The 26,468-nt window shown below is 45.9% G+C and overlaps 1 protein-coding gene across 3 annotated transcripts in view; it reads left to right on the top strand.

Moving 5' to 3' along the window:
- Positions 1-26,468, top strand: part of ERICH6B (glutamate rich 6B) — a 194,077-nt gene that overhangs the window by 39,902 nt on the left and 127,707 nt on the right. For all 3 annotated transcript variants that reach the window (XM_075591123.1, XM_075591121.1, XM_075591120.1), the window contains one exon: positions 20,995-21,131. In XM_075591123.1, the coding sequence (XP_075447238.1) occupies positions 20,995-21,131 (137 nt within the window). The remainder of the gene's footprint in view (positions 1-20,994; positions 21,132-26,468) is intronic.

Genomic DNA, 26,468 nt, shown 5'->3' with positions numbered 1-26,468 from the left:
TATATCAAAGTAGGCTAACACTAGCCAATCATTCAATGCCACACCTATTATGCGGCAAAGCTTATCCAATTATTACATTAGTTAGTAGAAAAAAGGCACAATGGGGGCGGGGGTCTTGTCGGCTGATGCAAGTTTCACAGGAATGCCGTGTGTCCTTGCTTTCTGAAGTTATGTTTCGTTTTCTCTGTAATCAGTCGGCTTTAGGTCACAGTTACCTCGGATAGAAAACAGTATTAGTAAAAAAGCACAGCAAACAGATATAAGATGGAGACGAGTGGTTTCTATAAAGCATAGAGATATGATCTCCCATATTCTATCCTTCACACTCTGGTACTTTTTCATCTTTTTTTAAACAAGCTATTGTTTGACCTATTCTTAAGAATAACACCCTAGACATTACCACCCCTTTTAACCATCACATTTTATCCCTCTTGCTTTTTGCTTCTTAACTTCTGGATCGTACTGCCTCTTTACATATACTTCACTTTCTTAACTTCCATAACCTGCTTGACCATCTCCATTCTGGCTTCCGCACAGCAGAAACTACAGAAACCGCATTCACCAAAGTAGCTATTGACCGCCATATTTTGCCTCTCAAGGAAACTACTCTATTCTGATTTTTGTTGACCTCTCCTCAGCTTTCTATACTGTTGACCACCCTCTTCTCCTACACATTCTTCACTCTCTTGGCATCCATGGCACTGCCCTCTCCAGGTTTTCCTCCTACTTTTCTCACCATTCCTTCAGTGTCTCTTATGCCAACATGTTCACCTTTATGGAACTCTCTGTAGGTGTACTAAAGGCTCCATTTTAGGCCCCTTACTCTCTCTATTCTCTCTGTATACCCTCTCACTGGGTGACCTCATTGACTCTTTCGGTTTCACCTATCATCTCTATGCCAATGATGCGCAACTATATTTATCTACACCTGACCTTACCCCTTCAGTCCAGTGACAAATTACAGAGTTCCTATTGGCTATCTGCCTGAAAGGCCCTTCATTACCTCAAGCTTAACATGTCTAATACTTCTCATATTCCCTGCCAAACCAGGTCCCATAGTCCCCTTCTCCATTACAATCACTAACACTACAAAATATCCAGTCTTGCAACCATGCTGTCTAGGAGCTACATTCGACTCCTCCCTTTTCTTCTCGTCACATATAAACGCAGTTACTTAATCTAACCACTTGTTGCTTCGATATGCCCTGTGACAGGGTGAAGTCAACCCCTATCAATTATGCCTGGGAAACATATGACTGAGTGCTTCATCCAGCACTCATAGGGGTTAACTCAGGTGGAAGTAGGTAATCAGGAAGTAAGCTGACACCTGAGGCCAGAAAGGTAGATAAGGATCTTGTTACCAGCAGTAGCTGCCTGTCTCAGATGAGAGCACATGGATAGATGTGCTGCTAGCCAGAGGGATTTCACCAAAGACTACTTCAACCAAAGTAAGGATTATTCATTTGTTTACTGACTACTTAAAGTACCCTTATGGTTTGGTTCTGGTTTAGCCAGCCAGCCTGCTAGATAGGTCTGCTGTTTTATTAGTCAGTTTTTCTCCCAAAATGGAGCAGGATTAATTTTGTTAAATGGACAGTGTACCCGCATGTTATGTTGCTGTGGAGAAATAAAGCCACTGAACGTTTTCATTTATCCTGAAACTACACGTGTGGACTGTTCCCTGACCTCGGCTACAGGCCTTCCTGCCACAGGTGTTGTCAGAAGTGGGATGTTGGACGGGCCCTGTATCTGAAGGGCCACACACACACAGACGGAAAAAAAAAATGTAGACAATTTTTTCTCAATTCCTTGAGCAACAGCTCCAGCTAGCAGAGAAGCAAGCTGAGCGACAGGCCCAGCAAGCTGATCGACAAGCCCAGCAAGATGAGCAACAGGCCCGGCGAGAGGAAAAGCTACTCCAATTGCTGGCCGAAGGCCCAGCCCCAGGCAGACCAGGGATTCCAAATAATCCACCGGTGATGCTGCATAAAATGAAGCCAAACGAAGACCCAGAGGCATTTCTCCTCACTTTTGAAAGGGTAGCCACGGCCCACGGCTGGACAGTTGATCGCTGGGTAACGACTCTGGCTCCCCTCCTCATAGGGGAAGCTCATGTAGAAAGATGGTGGAGCACTGCAAAGAAATAGGGCTGGAGGCAAATCCGTGAAAAATAAAAATGCTTTAATCCAAATGCATGGTAGCAACAGCTACATTAAAAGGGTCCTCTAACGCGTTTCACACATGAGTTGTGTGTCGTCACCAGGTTCATCAATCTGGCTGTGTATGCAGTTTTTTGTATTTCCGCCTTTGCTTTTTCAGCACGGAGGTGTTTCTACCCTATGAGGCCACCGTAGTTTTTTACGGGGATTCAGCTTCAGTCAGAGTTTTGACTGATTTTTGGCGCGAAATCACCTCCGTGGTGAACAGCATATAAGGGGGATCAGGGGAGACATGAGTCACTCTTTGATAAAGCGCTATTAAAGCGCGAAATGCGTTAGAGGACCCTTTTAATGTAGCTGTTGCTACCATGCATTTGGATTAAAGCATTTTTATTTTTCACGGATCTGCCTCCAGCCCTATTTCTTTGCAGTGCTCCACCATCTTTCTACATAAACTCTATCTACAAAACGGAACGGATGCACGCTGTCATGGAGCAGAAGGGGTTAATATGTGAGTGACCTACTATGTTTATGGTTATTGTGACTATAGGGTATGTGCAGGGCTCCAGCCTATGATACAGGATATGTTCTATCCACATAGTGATTGCACTGGGAGTCTCTTTATATAAGGGCTTCCATGTGGTTTCGCTTCTAAGAGTGGTTATTTTTGCTCTGTCCATGTTAGGCTTCATATGGTGAGCCATATACCCTGTCACACATCCACGCATTTAATATACAATTAACATACCCCGGTCTCCTAGGCATTATGGCCAACATTGCACAATCCTGGATTTAGAAGCACCATCAAGAGATTCATTTCTCATCCTTTGCTATAGGGGAAGCTCAGGCAGCCTACCAGGTTCTTCCAGCAGACGAGGCCATGGCCTATAAGCAACTAAAGGCTGCTATTCTGGATCGCCTAGGCCTCACTCCAGAGACCTACCGACAGCGGTTCCGGACAGTCAAATATACAAACAGAGACAGACCCCGGGTCGTAGCCCACCGCTTAGTAGACTTATGTACAAGGTGGATACAACCGGAAAAACATGACAAAGCAGAGATCCTTGAACAGTTTGTGCTCGAACAGTTCATACAGATACTGCCCCCCTCCTCCCGCTCCTGGGTAAAAAGACACGCTGCATTTTCCCTGGATTCAGCGGTCCGCTTGGTGGAAAACTTTCTGGGCGACGACACCCAACAGGATAGCTGGGAATGGCCGGTGCAAACACCAGTTGCTTCCGCTGATACTAGAGGCAGGAGAGCAGACAATCGAGGGGTCTACAACCCGCCAGCTCAGGAGATCCAATCAACCCGATCGGAAGACCCTTTCCCATCTCGGAGGGTTCCTGGTACAAACTCCCGCAGAGATGCCCGTCCTGGGTCCGAGGCCACGGGATCACTCAAGGGAGGCCACCACCCACAGTATTCCCCGAGAACCTGGGCTCCTGTCACCCACCCGGTGGAGAGGATAACCCCACCAACCAGAAGGGAGGATCCCATCCAACAAAGGAAAGGTCCAAATGCCGAGCCCCGTCGAGAGCTTCCGCTGACGACCGAGGTTGCGGATTCAGGAGATGATGAGATGGACTGTTCATATGGCAGAACCACTGCCACAGCTTGTCTCCAAGGGGACCACAATCCGTGGTTAGTCCCAGCATCTCTGGAGGGGACAAAAGTAAACGCCATGCTGGACTCGGGCTCTGGAAAAACCCTGATCCTAGAGGGCCTAATTCCAAGCAATAGACTATCTTATGACTCTCCTTGGAATATCGAGTGTATCCATGGGGATACAAAGAGATACCCGACGGCGAACGTTCTACTGCGTATCCCGGATCAAGAGGCTAGCCTACTAGTGGGAGTTGCTCCCTGGCTACCTGCTCCTGTTCTACTTGGCCGAGACTGGCCCTACCTCGAAACATTGTTGGCCCCATCTCCTACGGAGCCTACTTCTCTGGTACCGGAGAAGCCTGGAGAAATGTTCCCTTTTTCCCCAGAGATTTTTCCCCGTAGACACCATGTCCCAAAGACACGTACACAGAGACGTGCGGAAAAAGAGGACAGGTTAAGAAAGGCTGGGACTCTTGGTAACATTAGTCAGCCCAAAGGACTGCAGGTCATGGCCGGGGATGAACAGGGTGGGGAACAGATAGATACGGGAATTTTGCCAGACCTGGATCTTCCTGACTTCCGTCAGAGGCAGAGGGAGGACCCAGCTCTGGCTAGACAATACGAGAAGGTGGTACAGGTCAACAACAAGATAATGGATGAACAGGGTGTAAAAGTGTTTCCACATTTTGAACTGTTGAATGACATTTTATATCGTGTGAATAAGGTTACAAAAACAGGGGAGGTCATTCGACAGATGCTAGTCCCTAAAGGGTTGATTAAAACGGTGTTCACCCTAGCCCATACTCTCCCATGGGGTGGTCATTTGGGCAGAGATAAAACCACGGACCACATCTCGTCCCGGTTTTACTGGCCAGGCATACATGGTGACATCATGAAACTATGTGAGACATGTCCTGAATGCCAGTTAACTAGTCAAAAAGGACAGAAGCCGGCTCCCTTAGTTCCTCTGCCCTTGGTAGCCGTCCCATTCGAGAGAATTGGGGTAGATCTGATGCGACCTTTAGAACCCTCTGCGAAGGGACATAAATTTATACTCGTTGTTGTAGATTATGCCACCAGATATCCTGAGGCCTTCCCTCTGAGATCAGCCACTGCTAAACAGGTTGCTCACAGGCTGTTAGAACTGTTCTCTAGGGTAGGACTTCCCCAAGTAATGTTAACTGACCAGGGAACAAATTTCATGGCAAAGTTAATGCAGGATGTCCTGAAGTTATTGGAGGTAAAATCCGTCCGGACCTCAGTCTACCATCCTCAGACTGATGGATTGGTAGAGAGGTTTAACCGTACTTTAAAAACCATGCTTAGGAAGTTTGTGGACACTGAAAAGCGAGCTTGGGATGAATTTCTCCCTTTCCTGTTGTTTGCGGTACGAGAAGTTCCCCAATCATCTACAGGCTTCTCCCCGTTTGAGCTCCTATATGGACGCCAACCTCGGGGTATTCTCGACCTACTGAAGGAATCCTGGGAGGAGGAGCCCTCCCCCTCCAAGAATACCCTTCAGTATGTCATAGACCATAGAAATCGCCTAGACATGATAGGTCGGTTTGCTAAGGAAAACCTGAAATCTGCTCAAGAACGTCAAGAAAGGCAGTACAACCAGAATGCTCGCTTGAGGGTCTTCCAACCTGGGGACCAAGTGATGCTACTACTACCGACATCAGAGAGTAAACTCCTTGCGAAGTGGCAGGGTCCTTTCCAAGTTCTCCGCCGCACCGGGGAGGTGAACTATGAGATCTCTCAACCAGGGTCCAGGAAGGGTAAACAAATCTACCACGTGAACCTCCTGAAACCCTGGAAAATGATGAGATCGCTGTTCATCCACCCTCGGGAAGGAGAGACGGATTTGGGTCCACAGCTTCCAAAGGGTAGTACGTACAATGACCATCAGGTTCCCATGGGAGGGCAGTTAACAACGGAACAAAGGTCAGACCTACTAGAATTATGTGACCAGTTCCCAGATGTTTTTTCGGAGCTGCCAGGGCAGACTGATTTAGTGTCCCATAGGATTGAGACAGAACCTGGCATAAAAGTACGGTCCCGTCCCTATAGATTGCCAGAGGGCCGAAAAGACCTGGTAGAGAGGGAGATAATAGACATGTTGGAATTGGGCATTATCGAGGAGACCCACAGCGAATGGTGTATCCCTATCGTGTTGGTCCCTAAACCAGATGGGAAGGTGAGGTTTTGCGTGGATCTGCGAAAGGTAAATGCTGTTTCCAGATTTGATGCATATCCAATGCCTAGGGTGGATGAATTGCTTGACTCGCTTGGTAAAGCAGAGTATATCTCTACCCTAGATCTCACGAAAGGATATTGGCAGATACCTCTAGCGGAAGAATCCAAATGCAAAACTGCCTTCGCCACCCCTCTCGGTTTATACCAATTCGTCACTATGCCATTTGGGTTACATGGGGCTCCAGCCACGTTCCAAAGGTTAATGGACAAGGTACTACGGCCCCATAGGGCATATGCCGCGGCCTACTTGGATGACATTGTCATCTATAGCAGACACTGACAGTCTCATATAAAAAGGTTAAGGGCAGTCCTAACATCCTTAAGAGAAGCAGGGCTCCCTGCAAATCCAAAAAAATGTGCCCTGGGTAAATCCACTACAAAGTACTTGGGCTATGCCGTTGGGGGAGGGATAGTAAGGCCACTAGCTAGCAAGGTGGCCGCCATAAAGGAAGTCCCCACCCCACAGATAAAGACACAGGTCCGCTCCCTTTTGGGGTTAGCAGGGTATTGCCGGTGGTTTATCCCCAATTTTTCAGAAATATCTGCACCCCTAACAGATCTGACAAAAAAAGAGTGCCCCGACCCAAGTTAAATGGTCTTGGGAGTGCCAAAACGCCTTTGACATGCTAAAAAAGTGCCTGTCAGAGGACCCCGCTCTTCGGAGCCCAGATTTTAAAGAGCCCTTCATCATACAGACGGATGCCTCAGAGGTAGGACTGGGAGCAGTGCTGTCTCAGCAATTTGATGGTGTTGAACACCCCATACTGTTCATCAGCTGGAAGCTGTTCTCAAGGGAAGTGAGGTATTCCGTTATTGAGAAGGAGTGCCTCGCTGTAAAATGGGCAATTGAGGCCTTGAGACATTATGTCGCTGGAGTACACTTCACCCTGGTCACTGACCATGCGCCCTTGAAGTGGTTAAACACCATGAAGGACACAAATCCAAGGTTGACCAGGTGGTATATGGCCCTCCAACCCTTCTCTTTTGATATTCAGCATAGACCTGGAAAGGACCATGGAAATGCTGATTTTTTGTCAAGAGAAGGAGTGGAGGGTCGGGCTTCAGCCGTGTGGGACACTAGCCACACACAAACAGGAGAGGTATGTGACAGGATGAAGTCAACCCCTATCAATTATGCCTGGGAAACATATGTCTGAGTGCTTCATCCAGCACTCATAGGGGTTAACTCAGGTGGAAGTAGGTAATCAGGAAGTAAGCTGACACCTGAGAGCCAGAAAGATAGATAAGGATCTTGTTACCAGCAGTAGCTGCCTGTCTCAGATGAGAGCACATGGATAGATGTGCTGCTAGCCAGAGGGATTTCACCAAAGACTACTTCAACCAAAGTAAGGATTATTCATTTGTTTACTGACTGCTTAAAGTACCCTTATGGTTTGGTTCTGGTTTAGCCAGCCAGCCTGCTAGATAGGTCTGCTGTTTTATTAGTCAGTTTTTCTCCCAAAATGGAGCAGGATTTATTTTGTTAAAGGGACAGTGTACCCGCATGTTATGTTGCTGTGGAGAAATAAAGCCACTGAACGTTTTCATTTATCCTGAAACTACACGTGTGGACTGTTCCCTGACCTCGGCTACAGGCCGTCCTGCCACATGCCCCTTCCTATGTTCTACTACCACTAAAACACTAATACATGCCCTTGTTCTCTCCCGTATTGATTACTGCAACATTCTTCCATCTGGCCTCCCTGCCTCACATCTCTCTACTTTACAGTCCATTCTAGGTGTATAGCTGTGTCCGGCCTCTTGAACGCTCTGCTGGCTTCCTATTAATTTCCATATAAAACTACAAAATGATCCTACTTACCTTGAAGGCTCTACACTCCTCTCCACCCCCATATATCTCAGCTCTGATCTCTTGTTACACACCTGCTCGCCCCTTTAGCCTTATGTTGTCATTTACCTGTTGCACTCATTCCCATATTTTTATGTATAATCTTTACTTCCTATTGTAATGTTGTAAAGCGCTACATACATGGTTGGCGCTATATAAATAAAAGAATACATAGATACTTATTTGAAGGAGCCAAAGTTAGAATGTTTAGGCTGATAACAGATTGCATGCTAAATAATAGTCACAAAAACTCAAAAATGTTCATATCTTTCATGTAGTAAAAAAAGTTAAAAAGATCAGCAGACCTGCCGCTCCACCTTTCATTTAGTCCCTAAATTAAGCGACAGTATTCCAATAGAATGCAATTGTATGCATTTGGAATTTCAGAATTGTAGGCAGATGCTATAGGGTATATGCCTACAGTATATTAAAATGCCATTGCAATGCCTGAGTATATTCGAATGACCTCTAATGTTAACCAGTCGTCAATTAACCACTTGAGGGTAATCTCTTCAGTGTCAGAGATTTAGCCTCTCTGGCATTTAAGGTGTTAAGCAATCAGGCTTCCAACAGCTCGGTCACTGAAAAAGTTACCGCTCTGACACCAAATGGTTAGTTCCCTAGTGGTTGTAAAGACATGCAAAGCATTATATATATATCTATATAGCTCATATGCATGTAATTTCCCAGAATCCCTTGCTGCAGTGGAAGCACTGTATGCTAGGAAATAATGGTGAAAAGCAGGGTTGCAGACCTGTCTGACATGTGAATGTGCTCACAAGTAGAGATGGACCCATTTTTTGTGTGGATTTGGATCCACAGTGGATTGGCCGGTTCCTTTAGTCCGCACATTTCAGCGGATCATACCCAGCTCATTTACTGTGCACAAAGCATATATGTGCTTAACAAACTTTGTTAATAAATTATACGCTTTAAAAACCTACATCTTTCTGGTATGTGAAATAGAATTAACAGCTGCACTTTATTTTTCGCAAGCCATATTCCCCACACACTATTGCATAGACTTAGTATGGATTCTAAGAATCCCCTCACCACCTTATATGTATGGTTGGAGCACCTCAGAACCCCTACACCGGTTCTGGGTGACCTGGGCAATTACTGGGTATCCCCATTAACGTGGACGTGATGACGTCATAGGCGACGTCATCAGAAGTGGCAGCGTCTGTTTACAGAGACAGCAGAAAGATTCTTTTCCAGCCAGGCTTGTATTAGCGACGAAACCACTGTGTTTTTCATTCCTCACCCGCTGTGGTTATATGCCTCCTCTGAAGGTTATATTGTATTTATTGCGCAATATTAGGGCTACACCAAGAGAATAGAACATACGATTTTTCTATTTTGTTTTGCAATACAGCGGAGCTTTGAAATAGTATTTCTATACCTCCCTTTCCCCCTGTCTACGGTGGAAACACAGATATATTCCAAAGTACAAGCCAAACGATACTATGTTATGTGACAGATTCTTCTCACCATAGAGCTGGATTATACCTGTTGGTAACAGGAATTTGATACTTACGTTTCTGATACTCTCTTGCCTTAAATTGCACCAATTGAGACTTTGTTGTTTATAGGCTTAAAGAGATACTTACCTGCTTATCTATAAATATTTATATTTTGAAATTAGACGCTTGTGGATAGCAATTGACTTGATATATTATCAGGATACTTACTGATATATTGTCTATCTTCACCACTTCATTATGGGGTTATTTTAATGTTTGAATGTGATATATATTTGTGTTTTTAACCAAAATATTTGAATGAATAAAATTTTATTATTTTCTTCCTAGCTTTTTCCGGTCATGATAGGCTTATTCTGACCTATCAACAGCATTTATCTGGTAGACCACTGTTAGTCTTCTTACTGCACTCCAACATTGAGTGCTCTTTATATGAGGGAGTCTTTCTGATCCTCTTAGGATCAATTCTGTTATACAAGTTATTTTTCCCTCTAAGCACCTGTTTTTTACAAGATTATACTAACATATATGGATGAGCGTTTTTTTCTCCTTTACAAGTATCCCCATTAACTTAGGGACACCTCACATCCCTATGCCCCTTTTTCCTTTCTGGTCTGTGCTGAAGCAGGGAACTCCTAGCGGTGAGCTGCGAAAGCGTTTTCAAGGGGAGGTATTGCCGGGACAATGTGCCTACATGTATCCAGAGATCCCTCATAATTCCTGGTTACATTTTTGGGATATCCAGCAACTCTGGACCCCGGCTACCTAGGCACATTCTGACAACACTTTCTCCGCAAACCCCCCCTTGAAACGCATATCACACAATCTCTGCTTACTGGCACTCCTGGAAAGGTAAAAACACATAAAATACTTTATTGCCGCACATTACAGGTTATGCATGTACAAACCCTGGGCTCAAGAGCTGACAATCTGGAACCCGAATACATGGATCAGGGGTAACCAAATGGACTTAAACCTTTATTGTGAGCCTGATTACACCCTCACCATCACAGAGTGAACTTTGAGTTAAGTTATCCAGTAGATATGTTTTTGGTCACCTACAGATGCAGCGGCCATTATTTTAACAAATCACGCGGTGTATACCTCGGAATATCCATGTCATGGCGCTGGATTTCTTCCAACCGTACCACCTTAAGACGAGTGCATAAAATGGCATTTTAGTGTTCTGGCTTTTAAACACCTGAAATTGACACAGTAGCACAGTGCTGTACACATTACAATTCATTAATTTCATTGCATTTAATTGCACACAATCCATGGAATTCAAACAAAGCAACCGCGATAAACACGTGTGCCTGGGGCGATTGGCGGCGTTCATGCTGCGTGGAGTACAGCAGCGCACACGAAAACGGTGCCGTGATTTGTTTCAATAACGGCCGCTGCATCTGCATTACTCTAGCATCCCCACCCGAGCCTCACTGGAGGTTCTCAAATAAAGTATCCAAAAAATAAACCTCTCTTCTCTTTAACCAGACTAGAAATTAATGTATATTTCCTACACATAGAAAGTTGCTGGTTGCTACCCATATTTACTCAATGGTATTGTAAAAGAAACCTTGTAAATACCAAATCAGTGGTACCAGTATTTGTCATTACCTGAGGTTGACTTTACCTGTTTGCTATAGAATTTCTGATTATTGTCCCTCCTAGGACCAATAATGCAGTGATATGGGTTTGTTTTTGTAAATAACATTTGTCAGCATCACATACATTTAAGATTCTCTGACTAAACATAGTATGCTTTTTGTATATAGATGAAAAGTCCTTGCTCCTATCAATCTCAATGGGGAGACGACTAGTAAAACGTTTCACTGATCAAATGGATAGACATTAATTCAATGTCATGATCTTGACATGAGATAGCTAGCAATGATTTTTTCTTCTATTTTTATAAAGCTTTTTTTTACCAGTTTATCCTCTTTTCACAGTGTGATATGTTTAATTGGTTAAAGCCAGGTGACTGACACCCTTTCAAAATGTCAGCCGAGTATAAATCATTTCACATTTTTTTTTTTACTGTTATAATATGATTATTATAATAATACAATATTCCTCTGCTACATAGATGCTTTGGGTTTTTTTTACTGACCAGATGTATTACTGTTTGTAGAGGAATAGTTACCTCTTTTATTCTCCTTTTTGAAATATTTTAGCATGCCATCCAACAAGGAAGGGGAAAGGTCAAAAACGTATTGGTATGATGGATAATCAGTATTTTCACGGACGAGGAAAAACTTCACAAAACTCAAATATAATTTTTTTTGTGTTTAAATAATGATTAGATCTGTTTAAGGGAGCTATTTACATTGGTAAGTGGTTTAACCCCTTCTCTTCCTGAGGGACTAGCAATGCATTCTTAGCCACTTTGGCAGCAAATGTGTTAAATACTATCCTTGTCTTTTGAGTAGTACAGCCCCTTTTAGTAGCTTTTGCAGAATAATATTAGGTGACTACTAATGCTCTTCACAAGATAATCTTCTAAAGAGTAATAGTGCATACTTTTTATAACTTAATGTTGACATGTGGCATGTTTTTCTGACATTCTTAGATCAAACATTGAAAGTGCTGTTACCAGAATAGAAATGGTTCTGACACTGAGTCAACAAGGACATTATGATCAAGGAATTAGATTTCAAGGCCTATGGTTTCCTAATGGAGACTGACAGTGGTGCCACTGTCACTAGCTCATTTCCCTAAAGGATGTTTTGCTTGTCATAATACTTTTTATCTCTACTTGAACCTGGGTCATTTCCCTCGTTTGCCTTCTTCCTATTGGTGTGTTGTAAGGAATAAACAAATGGAATCAGTCTTCGGCCGAAAGGCAGTATCCACAGATGTTATGAAGGACGTTTTATAGGAGGGCCACTGGAGCACTGCAGGTTCTCAATGTGACTTCTTTTCTCTCAGAGGGGTCTGCAACCCATGATTTACAGTATACTGTGACAGCAAAGGGGCTCGACATGTAATTGTTGATATCCATCTCTAAATTAATAAATACAAATGGTCACATCCTGCTGGAAGTGTACAATAATCTATATGCCAAAATGTGAATTTTAATTAAAAAACGAAATCTGCAATAATGTCACGTCAGCAGGAAATACACAAAATAGACCCTAAGAATAGTGTTGTGGGGAAACTACACAAGTGAAGGGGTACCACAATGAGAAAGGAGGAGGGAACAACAAAATAAGGGGGGGAGTGGGTGGGTAACGAGGGGGGCAATGTTTCGGGGTAAGAACCCCTTCCTCAGGCCCATTCCCTCAAATCCAAAGGGACAAAAGGTACTTCCCTAGACCCTACTACACACCCACTCACCCCCCTTCCCCCCACCCTTATTTTGTTGTTCCCTCCTCCTTTCCCATTGTGGTTTCCCTTCTCTTGTGTAGTTTACACACATCACTATTCTTAGGGTCCATTTTCTGTATTTCCTGCTGATGTGACATTATTCCAGGTTTATTGTAGATTTCGCTTTTCGCTGTCTACCATTATTGTTTTTAATAATCTAAATGCTGACACCTCCTCTTCTATTGATCTCTCTGTGGGGGTACCCCAGGGCTATGTCCTGGGACCTCTTCTCTTTTCTCTGTACACACACTCTCTAGGTGACCTAATAAAATCTTTTGGGTTTAAATAGCACCTCTATGCTGACGACACACAAATGTACTTTTCAACACCCGACCTTACACCTGCTGTGCAAACGAAAGTTTCTGAATGTCTCTCTGCTATATCATCCTGGATGGCCCTCCGCCGCCTTAAACTCAACATGGCTAAAACAGAGCTCCTCATACTTTCTCCCAAACCTGACCCTACTACCTCCTTCCACTTTACTGTTGGAACTACGATCATTCACCCAGCAGCCCAAGCACGCTGCCTAGGGGGTCACACTCAACTCCTCTCTCACATTCACCCCTCACATTCAAAAAATATCTAAAACCTGTCGCTTTTTCCTCTGCAATATAACAAAGATACGCCCTTTCCTCTGTTGCTCGACTGCTAAAACTCTGACTCAGGCCCTCATTCTCTCCCGTCTTGATTACTGTAACTTCCTGCCTCTCACCTGTCTCCCCTACAATCTATCCTAAATGCTGCTGCCAGAATCACTCTACTCTTTCCTAGATCTGTCTCAGCATCTCCCTTCATGAAATCCCTCTCCTGGCTTCTGATCAAATCCCGCATCTCACACTCCATTCTTCTCTTCACTTTTAAAGCTTAACACTTTTCTGCCCCTCCTTACATCTCAGCCCTAATTTCTCGTTATGCACCATCCTGTAACGACCTGGGAGTCACGCTGCCCTCGGCGTGCTCCCCACTTACCCACGGTTCCGCCGGTCTCTCCCGCGTCTCGCAGCGATCCCTCCTCCAGGACGCCGATCGCCATCTTGCCTAGACATGCGCGCGCACACCAGTGCTCCCCTTCTAGTGTCGGGTCTTAAAGGCATAACTCCCCTTCATAATGCTTCAATCAAATGTACCTGTTCATCCAGTCCCTCCTCCAGGAGTTCCTCAGGACCTATCTCTGCCTCAGTCTGGCCCATTCACACACCCCCACCATGCTACTCTGCCATTGGACCCTCTTGCCTATATATACCCTGCAGCTTCATTAACTCATCGGCTGAGCATAGAACCAGTTGTTCTCACCACTCTCTGCCTCCATAGTCCTGTCTTGTCCTGTCTTGTTTTTTGCAGTCTTCCTCGTGCACCGAACCGGCTTCCTCTACGACTACCCGCACCTCTGGCATTCCGAACTTGGCATAAGGCAATACGACTCTCCGCACCTCTGGCACCCCGAACCCGGCAAACGGTAAACGTTTACGTTCCTCTCTCTAACCCCGAACTCGGACTCCCAGACCACTCTACTCTCAAGACGTGCCCTCGTGGCTGTGGGTGGCATTATATCCTATCCCACCTCAGCACCACGGTCCCGCCTCGTTTGTGGTGAGCTCGCCCTGACATTATGCTCAGCCCACCAAACATGGACCCCGCTGAGGTGGAGCGTACTTTAAATACCCACACGAATCTCTTCACAAGGCTAGAGAATTATCTGGAACAACATGATAGGAGGATGGAGATGTTCCAGCAGAGCCTTCATTCACTTACCACTCAAGCCCGAGCTTCCAGCCGGGTACCTTCCCCCACGGCTTCCACAGCCTCCGCAACAGCCTTTCCAGCACCCCCGTTTGCTTTGGAACCCCGTATTCCCGCTCCCAAACACTATGCTGGGGATCCCCAAGGATGTAGGGGCTTCCTCAATCAATGCCTCATCCAATTCCGACTCTCGCCTTCTCGTTTCATGTCTTCCGTGTCCAAGGTCGGCTATATTATGGCTCTTCTCACCGACAAGGCCCTGGCCTGGGCTTCTTCCATCTGGGAACAACAAGGGTCCCTCACACAGGACATCGATCTCTTCATCCATGAGTTCCGAAGAGTCTTCGACACCCCTGCACGGCAATTAACGGCAGCGTCTTCTCTCCATCTCATAACCCAGGCAGATCGTTCCGTCGCCCGGTACGCTGTGGAGTTCCGCACCCTTGCTGCTGAGATGGGATGGAACAATGAAGCACTATCTTCGGCGTTTTGGCAAGGCCTGTCTGAATCCCTAAAGGATGAGCTCGCGGCACGGGAACATCCCACCAACCTAGAGGATTTGATCGGCCTGTGCGTTCGGGTGGACCAGCGTCTGCAGGAGCGGTGCACTGAACATTCTCGTTACCGTCAACGGGTTTCAAGGCCTCTTGCTCCATCGTTCGTGTCTCCAACACCTCCATCCTGGGACGTCCCGGAACCAATGCAGTTGGGAGGTAACAAGCTGTCTTCTGCCGAGAAACAACGTCGGCGCAATGCCAGTCTCTGCATGTATTGTGGCAATTCCGGTCACATAGTACCTCAGTGTCCCCACAAGCCGGGAAACGCCAAATCCCAATGAGATCCCGGAGAGTCTCGTTGGGAATACTGACCCTCTCTCCCATCGTCAAAGACGTCCTTCCCACCAGGATACTGTTGCCAGTAAAACTCTCTGGAGAAGGATTTCAGACTCAAGCACGGGTATTTATAGACTCCGGTTCCGCAGGCAATTTCATCGATCAAAGCTTTGCGAGACGGAACAATATTCAACTTATCAGTAAAGAGTCGCCAGTAGGTTTGGAGGCCATTGACGGTCGACCCCTACAGCCGGCAGTCATCACGCTACAGACGGTTCCTCTCCTACTACAGTTCCTCGACGATCATACGGAGATCATTTCCCTCGACGTTATCCACACTCCCTCTGTTGAGCTGATTTTGGGTCTTCCTTGGCTCCAAGTCCATAATCCTCGCATCGACTGGACGGATCGGGAACCCATCCAGTGGGGTGCTTCATGCGCCAAGACATGTACCAGCATACTCCAGAGGATTGGGGGGTTGTCTACCCTGCCAGAGAAGGTTGACTCCCTACCTTCTGTGTATTTGGAATTCCGCGATGTGTTCAACAAAGCACGTTCCAAGGTTCTACCTCCGCACCGTCCTTTCGACTGTCCGATTGACCTACTGCCCGGGGCTCCTCTTCCCAGAGGACGATCCTATCCTCTCTCTTTGTCCATGCATCGACTACCGGGGTTTGAATAACATCACGAGCAAGAACCGCTACCCGCTGCCCTTGAAACCGGAACTCTTCAACCGTCTTCAGGGAGCTACTATCTTTTCTAAACTGGACTTAAGAGGTGCCTACAATTTAGTAAGGATACGTGAGGGGGACGAGTGGAAGACTGCTTTTAACACCCATGACGGCCACTATGAATACCTGGTCATACCGTTCGGTCTGTGCAATGCACCAACAATCTTTCAGGATTTCGTCAATGAGATTTTTCGAGACATTCTTGACAAATTCCATATCGTCTACCTAGATGACATCCTAATTTTTTCTAAATCCACTCAAGAACACATCAAACATGTTCAACACGTGCTGTTACGCCTCCGGGAGAACCATCTCTTTGCGAAATTGGAGAAATGCCAGTTCCATCTGACGTCCGTGGCATTTTTGGGATACGTTATCTCTGACTCCGGCTTCAATATGGATCCAGAAAAACTTAAAGCCATTTTGGACTGGCCCCGTCCGACCACCCTCAAAGCCGTGCAACGCTTTCTAGTTTTTGCAAACTATTACCGGCGCTTTATTCGCAATTTTTCTTCTACGGTATCTCCCATAACTGCTCTAACCAAGAAGGGTGCAGATCCTTCATCATGGTCTGAGACCGCCATACGGGCATTTAATCTTCTAAAAGAGGCTTTTGTGTCTGCTCCTATCCTCACCCACCCAGACCCCAAACTTCCATTTACCCTGGAGGTAGATGCCTCTGACATCGGGGCTGGGGCTGTCCTGTCCCAAAGGACTTCTCCCTTAGCCAGGCTACACCCATGCGCCTTCTTTTCGAAGAAATTTTCGTCCGCAGAACGGAATTACGATGTCGGGAACCGGGAGCTTTTGGCTATCAAGTTGGCATTAGAAGAGTGGAGACACTTCTTAGAAGGCACGGAGACACCCATAACCATACTCACAGACCATAAGAACCTTCTCTACTTAGAAGGGGCACGTCGTTTGAGCTCTCGACAAGCCCGCTGGGCACTATTCTTTTCACGGTTCAATTTCCTCATCTCCTTCATTCCTGGTTCCAAAAATCTGAAGGCGGACGCCCTGTCTCGACAGTTCCTTGCAGAGGACAAGTCTGAAGAGCAGCTAGAGACGATAATTCCCTCTAGATGTATTCTGTCCGCTAACTCCTTTGATATCATGGACAAGATTCAATCCGAGCAAACGCAGGCTCTGATGGGGTTTAAGGTTCCGGAGGGAAGACTCTACACGGCACCCCAACACCGCAAGAGAGTTCTCGAGTGGTGCCATTCCTCTAAATCGGCAGGACATCCAGGGATACGGAAAACCAACGATCTTGTTCAACGTACCTTCTGGTGGCCAGAGAGGGCTAAGGATGTGGAGGAGTTTGTAAAAGCGTGTGGCACATGCGCTCGCAACAAAGTACCCCGGGTCAGACCAGCAGGCATTCTCCTTCCTTTACCCATTCCAGACCGGCCCTAGAACCATATTTCTATGGACATCATCGTAGAGCTCCCAAACTCCAAAGGGATGAATACGATTCTTGTGGTAATTGATCGTTTTTCCAAACAGACGCACCTTGTTCCCTTGAGGGGTCTTCCGAATTCCTCCAGGCTTGCGGATATTTTCGTCCAGGAAATTTTTCGTCTTCACGGAGTGCCTTCAACCACCGTCTCTGATCGAGGGTCCCAATTTGTGTCAAGATTTTGGCGAGCTTTTTCCAAAAGATTGGGTATTTCACTACAATTCTCACCCACAGACCAATGGGCAGACAGAGAGGGCCAACCAAAACCTGGAACAATACCTTCGATGTTTTATAACCGATACACAGGATGATTGGGTGGATCTGCTTCCTTGGGCCGAGTTTGCTCTTAACTCCCTTCGCAATGACTCCACTCAAGAATCTCCCTTCTTCATAAATTGTGGCTTTCATCCTTCCCATTTACCCTTCTCCCCTCTATCCTCAGGAGTACCAGCGGTTGACAAGCGCATCTCCCGGCTGAAAGACTTACTGCACCGACACACTTTATCCGAGCAAATACCCGGTATGTACCTGGCAGATACCTGGAATGCGCCGCTCCTCACCTCTGACAAGCCCCGTTGCATTTGCCTTCCCAGCCTGGGTTCATGCCTGGCTGATGGGCGGCTGATCTGTTAAATGATAATGATTAGGATTTAATAGGCTGCAATGCTTCGTGTGTCTACCAGATGGCATAAATTCATGAATTGTAATGCAGTATATATATATATACTGTGCAGTATTGCAGCCAGCTGGAATAAAATGCTTCAATCCCGGCTTGGAAAATAACTCAATGCACTCGGGCAGAAAACAGTCACAAACCTCAATACACCCGGGTATACCCGAATTCGTGGGACTAGCCGAGCTCGAATAAAGTGTGTCGCCAGTGTATAGACGAGGATTCAGGAGAACTTAAAGGTGGCCACAGGGAGACAGAAACTCCAGGCAGATCGCCTTCGATGCCAGGTTCCGGAGTTCGCCCCAGGAGACAGGGTTTGGCTTTCTTCCAGGAAAGAAAGGTTCCTACCATGAAGCTAGCACCCAAGTTCCTTGGTCCCTTTCCCGTGGTCAGGAGGATTAATCCTGTGGCTTATCGCCTGCGCCTTCCACCCTCGATGAAGATGCCTTCAGTCTTCCATGTATCTTTGCTTAAACCAGCATTTCAGAGTCCTCGCTTTTCTAAGACCACTTCTCCCCCACTTCCTCTTCTGATCCAAGGTCAACAGGAGTACGAGGTCCAGTCTATCCTGGATTCTAGGATTTCCAGAGGAGGAGTACAATACCTGGTCATTGGAGGGGGTTCGGACCAGAGGAACGTTCATTGATTCCCCACCGGGATCTCCACGCACCTCGACTCGTCCAGGCTTTAAATCGTAAGAATCCCTCCAAGCCATGTCATGGACGCCCGGAGGTCGCCCCTGAAGGGGGGGGTACTGTAACGACCTGGGAGTCACGCCACCCTCGGCGTGCTCCCCACTTACCCACGGTTCCGCCGGTCTCTCCCTCGCCTCGCAGCGATCCCTCCTCCAGGACGCCGATCGCCATCTTGCCCAGACGCGCGCGCGCACACCAGCGCTCCCCTTCTAGTGTCGGGTCTGGGCGTGTGCCCGGTCACGCGCTCGCAGGTACGGCCACACGGGGGCGCGTCCACATGGAGGAGCGCCAGCCTCTTAAAGGCATATCTCCCCTTCATAATGCTTCAATCAAATGTACCTGTTCATCCAGTCCCTCCTCCAGGAGTTCCTCAGGACCTATCCCTGCCTCAGTCTGGCCCATTCACACACCCCCACCATGCTACTCTGCCATTGGACCCTCTTGCCTATATATACCCTGCAGCTTCATTAACTCATCGGCTGAGCATAGAACCAGTTGTTCTCATCACTCTCTGCCTCCATAGTCCTGTCTTGTCCTGTCTTGTTTTTTGCAGTCTTCCTCGTGTACCGAATCGGCTTCCTCTACGACTAACCGCACCTCTGGCATTCCGAACTTGGCAAACGGCAATACGACTCTCCGCACCTCTGGCACCCCGTACCCGGCAAACGGTAAACGTTTACGTTCCTCTCTCTAACCCCGAACTCGGACTCCCAGACCACTCTACTCTCAAGACGTGCCCTCGTGGCTGTGGGTGGCGTTATATCCTATCCCACCTCAACACCGCGGTCCCGCCTCGTTTGTGGTGAGCTCGCCCTGACACATCCAGACTCTTGCGTTCTTCTCAAGGATGTCTTCTTTCTACCCCCTATGTATCTAAAGCCCTCTCCTGCCTTAAACCTTTCTCACTGACTGCCCCACACCTATGGAATGCCCTTCCCCTACCCGACTAGCACCTTCTCTATCCACCTTTAAGACCCACCTTAAGACACACTTGCTTAAAAAAGCATATGAGTAGCACTGTGGATATTCTGAACATGATACATAAAGCTTGGCCCCCTGCAGACGCACTTACCAGAACTCCCTCCTTCTGTCTCTGTTAGAAGGTTAACTCTTACGAGGGTACGGGAAATCAAAAGCACATTCTCCCTACCTACCAATTAGACTGTAAGCTCCTCGGGGCAGGGACTCCTCTTCCTTAATGTTACTTTTATGTCTAAAGCACTTATTCCCATGATCTGTTATTTATATTATTTGTTATTTATTTGATTACCACATGTATTGCTACTGTGAAGCGCTATGTACACTAATGGCGCTATATAAATAAAGACATACAATACAATCTATAGTTGTTGGAGAGCAGTCTATGATTTTTGTATTGAGATGAAATGTGGTTTCACTTCCAGATGGGCTATTGCCGGAATGATCCAAATATTCAAGGTACAGACCAAATAACATAAATATATTATTCAATTTATCGCGGTAATATCTTTATTTGCCAAAAAGGCAATAGTACAGTGCTGGATCAGCAAAACCCCACCAAAGTTTGAGTATAGCAAACTAAAGGACAAGTGAATTTTCAAGATGAATTGGATAGAAACAGTTAAAAATGTAGACAGACACAATCGATCGGATAATTTAAAAAAAATACATGGATCTACTTTATTAATACATTGCCAGAGGATCCGAAACAACGCATAATCAATAGATTTAAATACACAGATTGGTTCTCATCCAGCATTTTTGAGAGGTGAAAATCCAGTCTAAATTCAAGATAAGGAAGCGTTATTAAATTCAGATGCTTAATCAGTTGATTGATAATAGATACGTAAAGGGTAGGAGTCAGCTCAAAAGGAATAGTATAGAATTATCCAACGATAGGAACATTACTAATTAAGCTGTAACCCACACAAGTAGAGACAATTTGGAATCCAAGGTACTGCATTCTGCATTATGTTGTGCGGGAAGTTGGGGGTTTCTCTTCTTTGATACTGTTAATAAAAAAAGAAATACAAAGAGAAAAACAAAAGAGGAAACATGTTATATCTGATATATAACAATTGACGTGTTGTGCATTGTTTAATACCTTTCAATGCAAATAATATGAAGAAAATACAAATGTGTAACCGGTTTCGAATTATTTGCAGAATTGAGAGACCGGCAACTTCCGAGGTGTTTATAACAGGCCACACATTGGACGGTAGAGAATTTGTGGCTATCAGTGACCAAACACAAACAGAATGGAGCGACCTAGAGACATCTTCGAAAAACTCGAGCACGATTGGTGAGCAAGAAGCAATGCTATTTTATCAACAAGATCTCTAGCACACATTCTCATTTCAAATAGCAGCACTGTGAAAGCATAATTGGTGCTGAAGAAAGTGGAATTAGCTTTGCAGACAAACTTCTGTAGTGGTTCACATAATAGTGCCAATAATCCTGTATTCTGCCTTAAGATTTTTGTGGCCAAGTTGCATGATTTTGCACTGTTTGGCATTACATTGTAGTTGCCACACACTTGACCATTCCTCTAATCCCTGTGCAACCCCTAGGGCAGGGATGCGCAAACTGGGGGGGTGGAGGGGCCCCGTGGCGCTCTTCCACACAACATTTAAAATAAATGCCGGGGGAGTGCAGGGGCCTCTGTAAGTCCCTTACCTTCTCTCCAGCGGCTTATGGCAATGCGGCGTCAAATGATGCCGTGGGTCACATGACGTTGCGTTGCCATGGCAACATTGCCATGGAAACGCAATATCACATGACGTTGTGCCATCAGAAAACACTGGAGAAAAGATAAGGGGGGGGGAAGCGAGTAGAGGGGGAGAGCAGACAGGGGGCACAGAGAAAAAGGTTTGCGCACCCCTTCCATAGAGAACCATTTTTCTCAATCCTCTAATCTATCTACTGCAAATCATTAATCATTTTGTTGACACCCCCCCCCCCCTTGAGTGTCAACCCTGTTGCAGATATTTCTGTCATCTTCAAAAAGGCATACTTTCCCTTTACCACCATCAGTAATGGCACTAATAAATATATTAAAGAGCCCCAATCCTTGTTAGTACTGCTAATAGCATTAGTGGAGCATGAGCAAACTAGGAGGTACACCTCTGAGTGTACCGATTCTTGTTATTGGCTGCGAGCTCCTGTTTGCCACCTGTTGTGGTGCCCGTCCTAGTCGGACCAATGACGCTGACGGAGTGACATCAGCGGACTACCCTACGTACTTTTCACATAGGCGGCTTTCTCAATGGTAAGCGCCCGCCCCTATTCTATTGCAGGATTATATGCCCCCAAACCCAGAGGCAGAGTTAGAAGGTTAACTCTTACGAGGGTACGGGAAATCAAAAGCACTGGAATGTCCCTGTTTGTAATGGGATGAACTGTAAGCTGTAAGGCGAATAATGATGTTTCTCTGTATGATAAAAAAACAGGCTTGGTTCCATCGAGGGAGTGTGTTTAATGTTTCAAAAACAGGGGTGCTAAGTCGTACCTCTACGAGTAATCATAAAGATGAGTGATGGAAGTACACTCTACCAACAGGATAATTAATTACACAAGGGGACAGCATAGATATACAGCGATATAATGCTGTATAACTGCAACATGGATTCTCACTCAATAACCAGAAATGCAGAATTTTGCAAGAAAAGCAAAAACAGCTTTTTCATACCATTTATAATAGTACAATTACTGTATGGTTAACCCCTTGGTTACCTTAGCAAAGTGTTTTTCAACTTGTTTATGGTTAAGGAACCCTATAATTATATTGTGAAATGTTGAGGTACCCTGGCCCTTTCCAATCAGATGCATTGTAAGGAACCCCAACAATGTTTGGAAACCATCTGTATCAATGATTTTTTTATGAAAAAATATGAATCTGATACCACAGTTTACGAGTTACTATTTATACAGTTTGTTAATACAGTTAAATAACTGTCTATTACTATTATAAATACCACAGTCCAGTGTCAACACACACTACACTACCCAACTGGGTAACAATGTCCAGTAGATGTCTAGGACTTTTCACCACCGCCACTCCGCCCCCGCTGCTGCCCGTTTTCCCCCAAAGTAATGTATACCGTAACCCCCTAACCTTACCCCTTGCCCCTAAAAACATTAACATTAACCCCTTACATTAAAACACCTAACCTAAAACTCTAAAACCCCTATACAGTACATTAACCCCTAACCTTACTCGTAACCTTAAAAAGCTTAACCCCTTACCCTAAAACACCTAAAGCTAAACTCGAATGCTAACGCTTATTTCTTACCTTAGTGGTGAAATGGCCAGCGGCTGACTGCTGAACGGTGGCAGTAAAAGGTCCCATTCCACCTAGGTCCTATGTCCCTAAAAGGTCCCATTGCCAGCAGTTATACAACTGCTAACTGTACCACTGGCAGTAATATCATTTATAATAGTTGCCTTTTAAATTTGTAGAATCTCAGGGGTTTAGATTATGTGCAGACCAGTGTTGGACCATCCCAACCAAATCCTATTTCTCTAACAAGGTTGTTGCATCGAAGGTTGGGGCAGTAGGCTACACATCACTACTGACATGTGGAGTAGTTGTCATGGAAGGGGTGACTAATTGATCGTTACTGCTCATTGGGTGTAGGGTAATTAAATAATATTTTCAGAGGGCGGCATCAGTGGTGGTACATTCCACACAAGACGCAAGTGGCTTTTGGTAGTATACTGTAGATCAGGGGTGCGCAAACTGGGGGGTGCAAGATTTTTGTGGGGGTGGGGGGCGTGGCATTTGCAAAGGTCCCACGCGCTTCCCCAAGGCATTTAAATTAAATGCCAGGGGACCGCGCTAGACCTCTGCAACTCAACTTACCGCGATTCAGCCAGCTTCAGGACGCATCGCCATGGCAACGTGGCATCACATGACCCTGCTGCATCATTTGACACCGCACTAAGGTAAGGGGGGGGGCGAGTGAACACTGCGGGAGAGCAGGCAGGGGACACAGTAATAAAAGTTTGTGCACCCCTGCTGTAGATGGGGGTGGTGGTAGTGTTAATAGGGGTGGTGGTGGTGATGGCAGTAACGCTAGCAGAAGTCATCAAGGAGGCCCGTCTCTATGGGAAATGCTCAATCACTACGACATGGTTCATACTAGCGCAGAAGAATGAATCCCTAATACAACATTTAATCCCTTTTAGGTTGGAGGAAAGGAGATTTCACCAGCAAGAAAGGAAAGGGTTCTTTACAGTAAGGGCAGTTAAAATGTGGAATTCATTACCCATGGAAACTGTGATGGCAGATACAATAAATTTGTTCAACAAAAGGTTGGACATCTTTTTAGAAAGGAAAGGTATACAGGGATATACCAAATAAGTAAACATGGGAAGGATGTTGATCCAGGGAGTAATCCGATTGTCAATTCTTGGAGTCAGGAAGGAATTTATTTTTCCCCTTATGAGATATCATTGGATGATATAACACTGGGGTTTTTTGTTTGCCTTCCTCTGCATCAATAAATAAGTATAGATATAGGATAAAGTATCTGTTGTCTAAATTTAGAATGGGTTGAACTTGATGGACGTACGTCTTTTTTCAACCTCATCTACTATGTAACTATGTAACTATTGCTATGGAAATGATGGAGCCATACCTTAGTGATAGTTCATTCCTGTCTCCTGACTCTAATTCTCTGTAATACTGGTCTGCTAAAACAGAGACATAGCCTGCTCTGGCAAGGGTGGCTGAGTTGTCCTCCTGCAAATGAGTTGTCAGAGAGGGTTGCAGAGTGTGCAGGGAGCGCTCTGGTGTATGGGAGGCTCTGCAGCGGCCCGAGCCGCCATTTTGATACTCGCGCATGCGCAGTGAGTCTGGGAGGCGACAGCGCTTGAAGAGACTTCGCGCATGCGCAGGGAGTGGCTGCGGAAGCACGTGATGCCTGGAGGAAGGCTAGAGCAGGGGACTACAAGTCCCAAGAGCACCAGAAAGACCATGTGATGCCAGGGAGCCAATAGGGTGACAGGGGCTCTGCAGGAAGGAGATAGGAGGTTGCGCAGGGGAGCATGGAGAGCATATTACCAGTCAAGACCAGGTAGGAGCTGTGTATGTGTAGAGAGGCAAGTAGCCTCTACACTAGGCTAGATACCCCCTAGGCCCCAGATAGGCCCTGAGTCACATACAGCTTGTGGTTGCTGTAGGGACAGGCCCTAGAATAGGAACCTGCCCCAGTAGTGTGCAAGTCAGGGACAAAGCGGACGCTGCAGTTCCTAAGCAGAGGTTTGGGATCAGACCTTTTCAGAGACAGTCTTATCCACCCGGGTGGGATCGCCCCGGGAGGACGTCGCAGAAGGCATCGCGTCAGGGGATCCTTTGCGAAGTTCTGTTTGCTTGCCCGAGTGCAGGAGCGCTCGGCAGGTAACCCTACATCAAAGTGCACCAACTATATACTCTCACTCTGGTGGCCGCGCGGTCACCACACACTTGGGGTTTGGGTGTGGGACATTCGACACAGTGTGGGGAACACGGTGTGGGGAACAAGGTGAAAAGTCCCATCCTGCGAGACGCTGTGTATGGTTGTGTCTCTAGTGGGAGGAGGAGGTGATGCATATGCAGTTATTATATTTGACCATTGCTAGTAAAGATATTTGCTATTATATATACAGTGTGTATGTCATTATATTGGTGTCCTGCGAGGAACAACTCCCGCTCCGCTGGGAGTCATCGCAGGTGGAGGCGCTGCATCTGGTAATGAGTAACACATGCATATCACCCCAGCCTCTCCATGGCAGACGCTCAGGCCCTGCGAGCCAACAGGTTACACACAGCATTAGTAGTCTTCCTGTGTTCTAGGGGAAACAGAGCTACACATGTTATTAGAAACACAGCATTTTTTAAACCCCTTTAAATTGAATTAACTAGTAATTTTTCCAGAGGCTGTGGTTATCCACTGGCCCAACAGCTGTATGCTTGGTTTCTTTAGCTTGCCTGTCGGGGTTAGTGCATGGTTCCCATTAATTAACCAGTCAATATTATTTTCGTAAGTAATTCTTAAATGGTTTATTAATAACTACGTGTAGAACTTGAAGTAGAGAAGTAATTCCCCCCGGGATTCGAACAAAATCAGTGTTCATTTCTGTGACCTGCTTCTTTATTTTCTCAGTTGTGTGGCCACGAAAAGCATCAAGAATTAGCATGCCTCTTTACCGTAGTAAAGCACCTGATCGAAGTCCCCAAACAACCTTAAGTCAATCTGCCATCAATTATTCAGTCATCCACCCCTTTTCCTGTGCTCTAACAATAATCCCAGCTGTAAATGTTCCTTTGGAAGCGTTTTTCTCTTCAAAATAACGTATAGCGGCAGTTTTGTACCATTGGCAGTTACTCCCAGCATGACAGTAATGCGTGACTTTTCAATGCCTAAAGATTTCCTTATAACTGATTTTGCACTCTTCTTGTTCACAGTAAAACTTGATGGCATGTCGAAAAACACTGGTATTTTGTCAGCATTTGCCAACTGGCCAGGCAGATAATTGTGGGCTTTTCTCAGTTTTATAATATAACGCTGGTTGGCAAACAACGTTTCAGTATAATCTGAAGGTAGGCGTTGCGCATGTGTAGTGCAACATCGTAAGCACAGACCCGAACACTGCATC

The sequence above is a fragment of the Ascaphus truei genome, chromosome 3 (genome assembly GCF_040206685.1).
Source record: "Ascaphus truei isolate aAscTru1 chromosome 3, aAscTru1.hap1, whole genome shotgun sequence".
NCBI lineage: Eukaryota > Metazoa > Chordata > Amphibia > Anura > Ascaphidae > Ascaphus > Ascaphus truei.
The sequence above is the reverse complement of the archived record's forward strand: the minus strand, read 5'-3'. Positions and strand labels throughout refer to the sequence as shown.